Source organism: Bufo gargarizans, chromosome 4 (assembly GCF_014858855.1).
Source record: "Bufo gargarizans isolate SCDJY-AF-19 chromosome 4, ASM1485885v1, whole genome shotgun sequence".
Lineage (NCBI taxonomy): Eukaryota > Metazoa > Chordata > Amphibia > Anura > Bufonidae > Bufo > Bufo gargarizans.
Genome location: NC_058083.1, coordinates 520,231,695 through 520,244,782, shown reverse-complemented (window position 1 = coordinate 520,244,782; position 13,088 = coordinate 520,231,695). Strand labels below are relative to the sequence as shown.

Sequence of the window (13,088 nt, the reverse complement as noted above, 5' to 3'; positions counted from 1 at the left end):
TAACAGAGCAAAGCAAATGAACATTAGTGCGGCACAGCATGTCCTATCAGTGGGCCTACCCCCTGAGTCCGGGAAACCAGGGCCCCAGGGATTGAGCGAAAAACTAACATCCCCGCAGGAGCGAATTCGCCCCTGGCCTTCCCGACCCAAAAGGCGGCCCCCGCAACATACCAACTCTCACTATCTGCAGTTCAGGAAGTTCAACGGGTCTCGTGCTGTTGATTCGAGCCCATCCGACTTGCGAAGGGTTGTTCGTGAACCCCCTGAAATCGTCGGCCCATCATTTAGATCGCTGGGTCCCAAGTCGCGATGTCGCGGCGACCTCACCGGCCCCCGAGGAGACGACTTGCTTCTTTCAAGTGAGTTGGACGCTTCGTCTGGGGTATGATACAACGTGGAGGAGCCGTCCGAGTGGTAAATCCTGAGGGAGGCCGGGTATATCAAGGCGAATCTGACATTCCTGTTGTGTGATTGCGTGCAAACTGGAGAGAAAGCTTTCCGCCTCCTGGAAACTTCCGCAGAATAGTTCCCAAATAGTAGTATCTTCGTCCCCCGTAACATTACCGGGCCCTTGCGTGCTTTGAGGATAGCTTCCTTATCGGAGTAATCCAGGAATCTCATTATGACCTGTCTAGGTCTGGTAGACTGGCGGTTGTTTGGACCCACTCTGTGCGCACGTTCAACTTTGCAATGGCGCGAGATCCGCGGAGCGTAGGGTAACTCTTGTTCACATATAGTCAGCAGTTCTCCCGCCGGGGTAGTTTCCTGCAGCCCGACTAAGGCTACTTTCACACTTGCGCTTGATCGGATCCGTTCTGAACGGATCCGATCATATTAATGCAGACGGAGGCTCCGTTCAGTACGGATCCGTCTGCATTAATAACTTTAAAAAAATTCGCAAGTGCGCAAGTAGCCTGCGCGGATCCGTTCAGACTTTCAATGTAAAGTCAATGGGGGACGGATCCGCTTGAAGATTGAGCCATATGGTGACATCTTCAAGCGGATCCGTTCCCATTGACTTACATTGTAAGTCTGAACGGATCCGCACGCCTCCGCACGGCCAGGCGGACACCCGAACGCTGCAAGCAGCGTTCAGCTGTCCGCCTGTCCGTGCGGAGGCGAGCGGAGCGGAGGCTGAACGCTGCCAGACTGATGCATTCTGAGCGGATCCGCTCCATTCAGACTGCATCAGGGCTGGACGGCTGCGTTCGGGTCCGCTCGTGAGCCCCTTCAAACGGAGCTCACGAGCGGACCGACGAACGCTAGTGTGAAAGTAGCCTTAACCTGGAGCGGTTTTCTAAATTCTCCATCTTGTCACATAGTCTCTTATTCTCTGTAAGGACTTTCTGCAACTTATATAAGATAGATTCCGTAGTGTCCTCCATCACTTGTATTCCGGATTCTGCCACATCCAGTCTAGCATCGTTGTTGCATAACATTCGTGACGGAGGATGCCGGAGTCTCCCGCAGGTCCGGGGCTCGGTGAGCGGCTACTTCCACTGCAAGCGCCTTGTAATCGATAAAGTTAATCAGGGAGTCTGGCGTCGGGTTCTGTAACTCCTTCCCCACAGCTATCCGCTCCGGCAGGGTTCGAGCCACTTCGCACTCCGCTGTGCCTGAGTTTGGCGCCATGTTTTGATAGGCATATTATCTTCCTGCAGCGGCGATGAAAGCACTCTGCTCTTTAGTTTTTTGCCCATGCTAACAAGGTACCGATCCATGCAGCATGTTCGGACCCTGTAACCCCCCTAACTGCACCGGAGGCGAGAGCGCACAGGCAGTATGACACGGTATATCACTTTCCAAGCGACTTCACATGGCGGCGCCGGAACCGGAAGTCTATATTAAATTTAGTATTACAAAAGTGTTTAGGTCCAGGTGCTGGTTTGAAAAATACAGACAATTTTTTTTGTAGCACAACCCTTTTAAAAGGATTTTCCAGGAATCTGATATTATTGCTGTGTGTTTACTATAGGCCATCAGTATCAAATCAGTGGGGGTTGGGTCTGACTTCTGGCACGCCTACTGATCAGCTGACTGTAGGGGTTGCATCCCCTTCATTGTTTACCAAGCACAGCTCCACACATCTGGCAGTGGCAGTGACTGGTACTGCAGCTGAGTCTCATTGAACTGAATGGGAGTGAGCTGCAGTACCAGACTCAGCCACTACAAATGTATGGCGCTGTTCCTGGTAAACCATGAAGTCAGACTGTCACCGATCTGATACTGATGGCCTATAGACCTGGAAAACTCCTATGTACTACAGATTTTTTATTTTTTTAAATAGTGCGCAATACGTATTTATGGTTTTACCGTTTTCTTTTTCTACATTTTCTTCTTTCTGACGAAGGCTGCTTACGGAGACATTTTCTGAGAACACTTTGCACCTGCACAGTCATTTTGGGACATGTAACGTAATGCATAAAGCCATTTTATAATTACGCTTCACCCCACACAGGAATTTTAGCGCAGAGAATGCGATGATCTCCGGGAGAAATTAGCTGATGGTATCCTCTAATATCCTGAGTGTAATCTGCGGTAATGAGCCATTAGTGCAGGTTACAGAACACAAAATACTCGGCCTCCTCTACAGACCACAGGTGCAATGTGTCAAGATATTTATTCTTAAAGGGGCTGTCTCACAAAAACTATTCTAAATTTTTGTCAAATCGGCCCCTGGATCTGAATACTTTTGTCACCGAATGTAGTATAGCTGCTTCTATCTGTATAGCGCCACCTGCTGCATGTTCTTTTCCTTATTTCTCCGCCCACCTCCCTGAGGTGGTCGCAGAAGTTCCATCCTTTGTTTGCCACCAGCCATATCTAATCTTAGAAGCTGTGACAGTTAGGCTGAGTTCACACGGGCGAGTTTTCCGCGCGGGTGCAATGCGTGAGGTGAACGCATTGCACCCGCACTGAATCAGGACCCATTCATTTCTATGGGGCTGTGCACACGAGCGCAGTGATTTTCACGCATCACTTGTGCGTTGCGTGAAAATCACAGCATGCTCTATATTGTGCGTTTATCACGCAACGCAGGCCCCATAGAAGTGAATGGGGCTGAGTGAAAATCGCAAGCATCCGCAAGCAAGTGCGGATGCGGTGCGATTTTCATGCACGGTTGCTAGGAGATGATCGGGATGGGGACTCGATCATTATTATTTTCCCTTATAACATTGTTATAAGGGAAAACAATAGCATTCTGAATACAGAATGCATAGTACAATAGGGCTGGAGGGGTTAAAAAAAAAAATTTGAACTCACCTTAATCCACTTGCTCGCGCAGCCGGCATCTCTTCTGTCTTCTTCTTTGCTGTGTACAGGAAAAGGACCTGTGGTGACGTCACTCCGGTCATCACATGGTCCATTACATGATCTTTTACCATGGTGATGGACCATGTGATGACCGGAGTGACGTCACCACAGGTCCTTTTCCTGTACACAGCAAAGAAGAAGACAGAAGAGATGCCGGCTGCGCGAGCAAGTGGATTAAGGTGAGTTAATTTTTTATTTATTTTAACCCCTCCAGCGCTATTGTGCTATGCATTCTGTATTAAGAATGCTATTATTTTGCCTTATAACCATGTGATAAGGGAAAATAATACAATCTACAGAACACAGATCCCAAGCCTGAACTTCTTTGAAGAAGTTCGGGTTTGGGTACCAAACATGCCGATTTTTCTCACGCACATGCAAAACGCAATATAATGTTTTGCACTCGCGCGGAAAAATCGTGCATGTTCCCGCAACGCACCCGCACCTTTTCCCGCAACGCCCGTGTGAACCCAGCCTTACAGAGAGAGCTGCAGCAGAACGTACATGTCCCCTGAGAAAGAACACGCCCCTGAGCTGTGATATGCCGTCTGAGAAAGAACACACCCCTGAGCTGTGATATGCCCTCTGAGAAAGAACACACCCCTGAGCTGTGATATGCCCTCTGAGAAAGAACACACCCCTGAGCTGTGATATGCCCTCTGAGAGAACACGCCCCTGAGCTGTGATATGCCCTCTGAGAAAGAACACGCCCCTGAGCTGTGATATGCCCTCTGAGAAAGAACACGCCCCTGAGCTGTGATATGCCCTCTGAGAAAGAACACGCCCCTGAGCTGTGATATACCCTCTGAGAAAGAACACGCCCCTGAGCTGTGATATGCCCTCTGAGAGAACACGCCCCTGAGCTGTGATATGCCCTCTGAGAAAGAACACGCCCCTGAGCTGTGATATGCCCTCTGAGAAAGAACACGCCCCTGAGCTGTGATATGCCCTCTGAGAAAGAACACGCCCCTGAGCTGTGATATGCCCTCTGAGAAAGAACACGCCCCTGAGCTGTGATATGCCCTCTGAGAAAGAACACACCCCTGAGCTGTGATATGCCCTCTGAGAAAGAACACACCCCTGAGCTGTGATATGCCCTCTGAGAAAGAACACGCCCCTGAGCTGTGATATGCCCTCTGAGAAAGAACACACCCCTGAGCTGTGATATGCCCTCCGAGAAAGGACACGCTCCTAAATTTCCAGCTTTAAATAAATCTAGCAGAGCAGTTGGAGCAGTGAATGGGGAGATCTCTGACTCCATGTGAGGTACAGGGCTGGTTCTAGATTTATTAGAAAGACATTGTCATTTATTAATATTTTTAATGTAACCCTTTGATGCTCAATGACTTAAATGTATGCATGCCAAGGTGCTAAGCCCCTTAAAGGGGTTTTCCAGGACATAGATGTGGATGACCTATCCCCATATTAGAAGGTGTCCAACATCTAGTCCAGCTGTTTCAAGCAGCCACCAGATCCGGAACCTCTACAGTGGACAGAAGACTTTGTCCGCTGTGTAGTTTTTGGCGCCGGCGCACTCCAGCTCAGCTCGCGTTCACTTGAATGCTGCAGTACTCCGCCATGAACTTCCGGGTCCATCAACTGCACAGTTTCTGGCAGCTGCCCAAAACATGTGATTGTTGTGGGTACCGGACCCCACCAATCTGATATTGATGACCTATCCCGAGTCCCAGAAAATCCCTTTAAGGATACAGCCTATTCTGGCCCTGAGATTGCACAGATTTTGAAAAAAAAATCTTTTCACCTTCATCTTCCAAAAGCCAAAGCTTTTTTATTTTTAGCCTCACGAAGTTTGTTTCTTGTGGGCTCAATAGTTTTTTTTGACACCAACATTTTTAGGAACACATAATGCAATCAAAAACTTTCATTATTTTTACTATTGTGGGGCGGGGGGAGTCTGCAATTTTTGTGTTTAATTTTTACGGCATTCACCCTGCAGTAAGTGACTTTTTATTTAAAAAAAATAATTTATGGTGTTTATCATGCGTTTTCCGACTGTTTTATACTGATGTGCTGTCCTCTGGATAGGTCAACAGTATGTGTTCGGTGGGGGTCCATCAGCTCACCCTAGGCCAGTGACGTGACGTCAAATGAACGGGGCTGAGCTTTGATACCATGCCTCCTCAAACAGCTATCGGATCCCCACTGATCAGATACTGATGACCTACCAAAGAGTCTAAAAACCCCTTTAAAGGTTATGCACACCTTTGGTGGCAATTTTTTTTTATTGCACTCTACTCATTTTGAGCTAAAAAATATTTTTTCAGTTGATCTTTATAAAAAATGATGAGCCGTTTTCACTGCATGGCTTTGAGTTTCTCAGCTAGCAGGACCTATAATTTCTCTCTGCTCCGTCAGGCAGGGAGCTGACGGGCTCCTTATCTCTGCTCTCTGACCTTTATATACGCTCATTACAGCTCAGTTCTTATCTTACTGATAACAATGTGGCTTAAATAAGTGTTTATGACCTCTTAGTAATTTAGAGATAAGGGTTATTAAATGGCCGGCACAAAGTGAAAGTGAAAGTACCATTCACACAGCTAAAAAAAAAAAAACTGGCTCAATATTTTTAATAACGACCAATTGAAAAAATGATTTTTAGCCCCAAATGTGTAACATGCAGTCATAAAAAAAAATTGTCCCTGAAGATATCCATAGCCTTTAAATAACTGTGTACTGCAATGTATTATGCCTAATAACTCTGCTTCTAGGTCTAACAGGTATTCAGAACCCCACAGCTTATTGTTAAGCTGCCATGATGATTAAGTTAACTGGGTCCAAAGGTTTGACCGAGAGAGCACTTCTCTAACTGCTTAGATGCTCTGGTTGCTATTGACTGCAGCATCTAAGGAGTCAAAATGGGATCAGAGTTATCTCTGTTTTATACCAGTAAGTCTCGTTGGAGAACTTAGATATTTGATAACCTATTTTCAGGATTGGTGGAGGTGGAGGTGACGGGGGTCCGACACCTGTCACCTCCACCTCCACTAATCAGCTATTTCGGGCCAGTCCTGGAAAGTTTACAGTGGACAGAAGGCTCTGGCACCAGTGTACCACAACTCAATTCCCTTGAATGGGAGCTGAGCCGCGGTATCCCAGCCCAGCCACTACGTAATTGACAAGGCCTTCAGCTTTCCAGCTCCATCCACTGTTTTGTTTCCAGTTGACCAAAACAGCTGATCAGTGAGGGTGCCGGGTGTCGGACCCCCACCGGTCTGATACTGATGACCTATCCTGAGAATAGGTTATCAATATGTTTTAAGAATAAAAAGAAAACATTTCATATCATCTTCTGTTCATGCTGAAGACCCAGAGTCATCTCTTCTCTCTGGTCTTGTTTCAGAACACAGTTGATGAATGGGACAGAAAACTGAGTCTCTTCTCCCGAGCCATGGAGGAATGGATGACGTGCCAGAGAAACTGGCTGTACCTGGAGCAAATATTCCTGGCATCTGACATCCAAAGGTATGCTATAGAGGAGTCTATAACACCTATGACTAGGTCACGACAATATATTGATAAGGAATTACCCTAAAGCTGGCCATACACAATTTTAGTGGGAAAGGTCAACCATCTAATGTGTCTGTGGACCTACCTGACTCTCCCCAGAAGGCAGATATAGGGCGAGATAAGGTTCAGGCACTTGGCTTTCAGCAGCCCATTCCTTTCATTCTCACCCCTCTCCCCATTCAGGACAGGTGAGCATGTTTGTGTATGGGGGAGTCGAGGGAGATGGCTGTTGGCCAAATGAGTGCTAAAGCCAACCTCTCTCTAATGTGTTTGGCCAGGGTTCAGACTTGATGTCAAAATCCACAGCAAATTTGCACTAAAAGTTCAAGATAATCCACCACATCTGACCGGGACCTGAGTCTCACACTGACTCCTGGCTCCTGGTAATAACTGAGCCATGACTGATATTTTTGTTCCAACCAACAAATGGATCCCAATTGGACAGATCTCATTGATTTATTATAATAGAGTCCATCAGATTTGCATCAAGGTTTTAGTATTTTTGAGAATACTAGAACTTCAGAATCCTGATGGTGGGCACATTGTGTTTACAGGCCCATAGTGCACTGGACAAATATGCCCTAAGCTTGAGTAGATGGGTCAACCCCAAAGTCCTACATTCATCGGAGTGCAAGTATCAGAGGAAAACCCCATGATACATGAAGTGTGAGATATTGTTTTCCAAAAATAGTGTCCCTCTTGCCCATTGACTGTGTCTGGTATTGCAACTCGGCTCCATTCAAGTAAATACCAGACACACCTTGGTTTATAGAGCAATTTAACATGATGTATGGACTGCGTTGGACTGGGGTTCCTTCAACCCATCAGATAAAATTATTCTTGGAGCCCAACCTCCATGTCATCACAAAAAGTCTAATAGGTTTTGATCCAAAGAAATAAACCTTGTGTGTCCAAAGGCAGCTCCAAATGTTTTGTTTTTCTCTGGACCTCATAGCCCACTATGGTATCAGCCTGAGCCCACCAAAGGATCCTCAGGTACTCCGGTGGGCCAGTCCGACACTGTGTGGACTCTAGATGTGTACTAACATATTCTAATTGGCCCTTGTACAATGTATGTCCTTATTAGGCAGCTCCCGGCTGAAGCCAAACTTTTTGCCCAAGTGGACAGTTCATGGAAAGAGTTGATGAATCAGATAAAAGACAGACCCAACGCGCTCCGAGCCGCCACTGCTCCAGGTGTACTGGAAGTTCTACAGACCAACAATGGCCATCTTGAGAAAATTCTTAAATGTCTTGAGGTATGCAGTAAACCAAAAACATGATGTCTTAGATCTTCTGTGTGAACTTTCAACCTGTAGTTCGAGAAGTGTGCCTTTTCTTATGATGATTGTTGAGTAGAACTAAGACAAGTAGACTTTCCTTGTATGAGTGTTTTTTGGGCCTAGGGTGGTGGCCATAGTCTCATTTAATGACCTGAGTTTACTGTGTGATAAAAAAAAAAAAATTGTGGAAGAGATAAGAAGCATTTCAAACGACCGATATCCAACCAAATGGACAACATGATTTTCCAAAATATTGTAGCTCTCGGAGGTGACTGGTACTCCTTGTGGAGATCCATCTGGTGTTACAGGCAATGCTTCCTGGGAGAAAGTATGCAAATTAGCTCTCCTCCAGAACAAAGAAAACTGTCTCTCAAGTGCCACCTATAGGTAGTTGCCTTGTAACTGACCCATTAAAGAACCTTGAAACATGACTATGGATATCAGCCAAACCAGAGACACCCATCTGTAGACAGCTGTACAGGGTTCTTGCCCTTCATCAGGACTGAGCAGGTGCTGCTGGCACTTGAAAGACAATTTTCTTCTTTCTGGAGGAAAGCTAATTAGCAAAAGTTTGGAAAAAAAATGTACAAAATGCTTGCAAGTAGAACATTTTCTGAAATGTTTAGATTTTTGGGGGGGAAGGGAGGGGAAAGTGGTCTAAAACCAACACATCGCCTTGTCTTCTTAATCATAAATTATATAGAGATATTACATTGTCACTCAGGCTGCTATGTAACTACAACTCCCAGCATGGCGAAACATAAAAAGGACCTGTTGGGAGTTGTAATTTTGCAACAGGTGGAGAGCCAAGTTGGAGATTACAGCCTTTTGGAGACCAGTGGGAAACAAAGGATGTCTCCCCATTCTTGAAAACATGGACAATGCACCAACCCTTAAAGGGATTATCCCATGATTGATGTAAAAAATTAAAATCAGACATCATATAGCACATGACAACCTCTTTCTAACAAAGCCAGAACCAGCCCTGTACCTCACATGGGTCCAGAGATCTCCACATTCATTGCTCTATTTGCTCTACTAGATTTATTTCAAGCTGGCAGCTCGGGGGGTGTGTCCTTTCTCCTGCAGCTCTGTCCCTATCACAGCTCGGGGGCATGGCCTTTCTGGGGGGGGGGTGTCCTTTCTGCTGCAGCTCTGTCCCTATCACAGCTCGGGGGCATGGCCTTTCTCGGGGGGGGGGGGGGGGGTGTCCTTTCTGCTGCAGCTCTGTCCCTATCACAGCTCGGGGGCATGGCCTTTCTCAGGGGGTGTGTCATTTCTGCTCTAGCTCTTTACCTATAAATGCCACAGTTTCTAGCAGAAGATATGGCTGGAGACAGGTAGAAATTTAAACTGAGCATGTGCGACCACCTCAGTGAGGTGGACAAGAAATAAAAGAACAAACAGCAGGCGGCACTATGCAGATACATTTTATTGAATAACTCAGTGGCTATACTAAATTTTTAATTACATAAGTATTCAGATCCAGGGGCTGGTTTAAAAAAAATATATATTTTTTTTTTTGTGGGACAACTGCTTTAACTCCGTGAGATGGGAAATCTGTGCAACCAGAAATGTATGGAAGAACTCCTGATCATGACTCCACATGGCCCAGTTGACACCAAAAGTCATACCAAAATGTTGTCACCATTCCTCAGTCTTTGTCTGAGATCTATTGATGGTTAGGCCTTCGATCTATGTTCTTAGAATGTCCCTTTAAGAAGACAGTATGTCTGCAGAATTGATAAGCTGGGCCTGTGAGCTGCTAGAGACTGATCGCCATTATGTAGGTGGTAATGACTCCTTGTCCATTTTCCCTGCCAGGACTTTTTGGAAATTAAGCGCAGGGTTTTCCCCCGGTTCTACTTCCTCAGCAATGACGACCTTCTCTCTATTTTGGCTGGAAGCAAGAACCCCAATGTCATCCAGGCAAGTCATCCTTCAAATTCTCTACTTGTTAAATCTGTTGTACAGGGCTAGAAAAAAATGGCTGCAATACCAGACGCCACCCGTGAACAGGGGTGGTGCTATTTGCAGAAGCGAGCAGCCATGTTTTTCAAGCCCTAGAAAACTCTCTAAGAGATGTTGACTGAGAGATGGGGCTCCTTATGTAACGCAGCCGCACCTGGTGAAGTGCTTCGAGAACATCCAACGCTTGGACATAAAACATCACCTGAACAGTTCCCCCGAGGTGGAGACCATTGTATCTGCGGAAGGGGAGAGAATCTGCATGCCGAAGTAGGTTTTTATTTAGTTTTAATTAACATGAGTCATTATCTTAGAACATTGTGTAAAGTCTCCGGTGATATCTCTGCTGCTGTCCGTAGAAATGTCCGCGTCAGAGGCTCCGTGGAGCAGTGGCTGGGAAATGTGGAGACCAGTATGTATGACGTGGTGAAAAAGTAAGTGCTGACCCAGATACCGATATATATCTATCTATCTATCTATCTATCTCATATCTATCTATCTATCTCATATCTATCTATCTATCTATCTATCTCATATCTATCTATCTATCTCCTATCTATCTATCTATCTATCTATCTATCTATCTATCTATCTATCTCATATCTATCTATCTATCTATCTATCTATCTATCTATCTAATATCTATCTATCTATCTAATATCTATCTGTCTATCTATCTCATATCTATCTATCTCATATCTACAGACGTGGACAAAATTGTTGGTACCCTTTGGTCAATGAAAGAAAAAGTCACAATGGTCACAGAAATAACTTTAATCTGACAAAAGTAATAATAAATTAAAATTCTATAAATGTTAACCAATGAAAGTCAGACATTGTTTTTCAACCATGCTTCAACAGAATTATGTAAAAAAATAAACTCATGAAACAGGCATGGACAAAAATGATGGTACCCCTAACTTAATATTTTGTTGCGCAACCTTTTGAGGCAATCACTGCAATCAAACGCTTCCTGTAACTGTCAATGAGACATCTGCACCTCTCAGCAGGTATTTTGGCCCACTCCTCATGAGCAAACTGCTCCAGTTGTGTCCGGTTTGAAGGGTGCCTTTTCCAGACTGCATGTTTCAGCTCCTTCCAAAGATGCTCAATAGGATTGAGGTCAGGGCTCATAGAAGGCCACTTTAGAATAGTCCAATTTTTTCCTCTTAGCCATTCTTGGGTGTTTTTAGCGGTGTGTTTTGGGTCATTGTCCTGTTGCAAGACCCATGACCTGCGACTGAGACCAAGCTTTCTGACACTGGCTAGTACATTTCTCTCTAGAATTCCTTGATAGTCTTGAGATTTCATTGTACCCTGCACAGATTCAAGACACCCTGTGCCAGACGCAGCAAAGCAGCCCCAGAACATAACAGAGCCTCCTCCATGTTTCACAGTAGGGACAGTGTTCTTTTCTTGATATGCTTCATTTTTTCGTCTGTGAACATACAGCTGATGTGCCTTGGCAAAAACTTCGATTTTTGTCTCATCTGTCCACAGGACATTCTCCCAGAAGCTTTGTGGCTTGTCAACATGTAGTTTGGCATATTCCAGTCTTGCTTTTTTATGATTCGTTTTCAACAATGGTGTCCTCCTTGGTCGTCTCCCATGTAGTCCACTTTGGCTCAAACAACGACGGATGGTGCGATCTGACACTGATGTTCCTTGAGCATGAAGTTCACCTTGAATCTCTTTAGAAGTCTTTCTAGGCTCTTTTGTTACCATTCGGATTATCCGTCTCTTAGATTTGTCATCAATTTTCCTCCTGCGGCCACGTCCAGGGAGGTTGGCTACAGTCCCATGGATCTTAAACTTATGAATAATATGTGCAACTGTACTCACAGGAACATCTAGTTGCTTGGAGATGGTCTTATAGCCTTTACCTTTAACATGCTTGTCTATAATTTTCTTTCTGATCTCTTGAGACAGCTCTTTCCTTTGCTTCCTCTGGTCCATGTCGAGTGTGGTACACACCATATCACCAAACAACACAGTGATTACCTGGAGCCATATATATAGGCCCAATGGCTGATTACAAGGTTGTAGACACCTGTGATGCTAATTAGTGGACACACCTTGAATTAACATGTCCCTTTGGTCACATTATGTTCTGTGTTTTCTAGGGGTACCATCATTTTTGTCCATGCCTGTTTCATGAGTTTATTTTTTTACATAATTCTGTTGAAGCATGGTTGAAAAACAATGTCTGACTTTCATTGGTTAACATTTATAGAATTTTAATTTATTATTACTTTTGTCAGATTAAAGTTATTTCTGTGACCATTGTGACTTTTTCTTTCATTGACCAAAGGGTACCAACAATTTTGTCCACGTCTGTATCTATCTATCTATCTATCTATCTATCTCATATCTATCTATCTATCTCCTATCTATCTCATATCTATCTATCTCATATCTATCTATCTCCTATCTATCTATCTATCTATCTATCTCCTATCTATCTATCTATCTAATATCTATCTATCTATCTAATATCTATCTGTCTATCTAATATCTATCTATCTATCTCCTATCTATCTTTCTATCTATCTATCTCATATCTATCTATCTATCTCATATCTATCTATCTATCTATCTATCTCATATCTATCTCTCTCATATCTATCTATCTCCTATCTATCTATCTATCTATCTATCTATCTATCTATCTATCTCATATCTATCTATCTATCTATCTATCTAATATCTATCTATCTATCTATCTAATATCTATCTAATATCTATCTATCTAATATCTATCTGTCTATCTATCTATCTATCTATCTATCTAATATCTATCTATCTATCTCATATCTATCTATCTCATATCTATCTATCTCATATCTATCTATCTCATATCTATCTATCTATCTAATATCTATCTATCTATCTAATATCTATCTATCTATCTAATATCTATCTGTCTATCTAATATCTATCTGTCTATCTATCTCATATCTATCTATCTATCTCATATCTATCTATCTATCTATC

The 13,088-nt window shown here is 44.0% G+C and overlaps 1 protein-coding gene across 1 annotated transcript in view; it reads left to right on the top strand.

Moving 5' to 3' along the window:
* The window catches only part of DNAH14 (dynein axonemal heavy chain 14), a 176,164-nt gene that overhangs the window by 57,428 nt on the left and 105,648 nt on the right, over positions 1-13,088 (top strand). Inside the window, 5 exon segments of the mRNA XM_044291995.1 lie at positions 6,677-6,798; positions 7,931-8,102; positions 9,951-10,055; positions 10,246-10,364; positions 10,454-10,528. Of these exon segments, the coding sequence (XP_044147930.1) occupies positions 6,677-6,798; positions 7,931-8,102; positions 9,951-10,055; positions 10,246-10,364; positions 10,454-10,528 (593 nt within the window).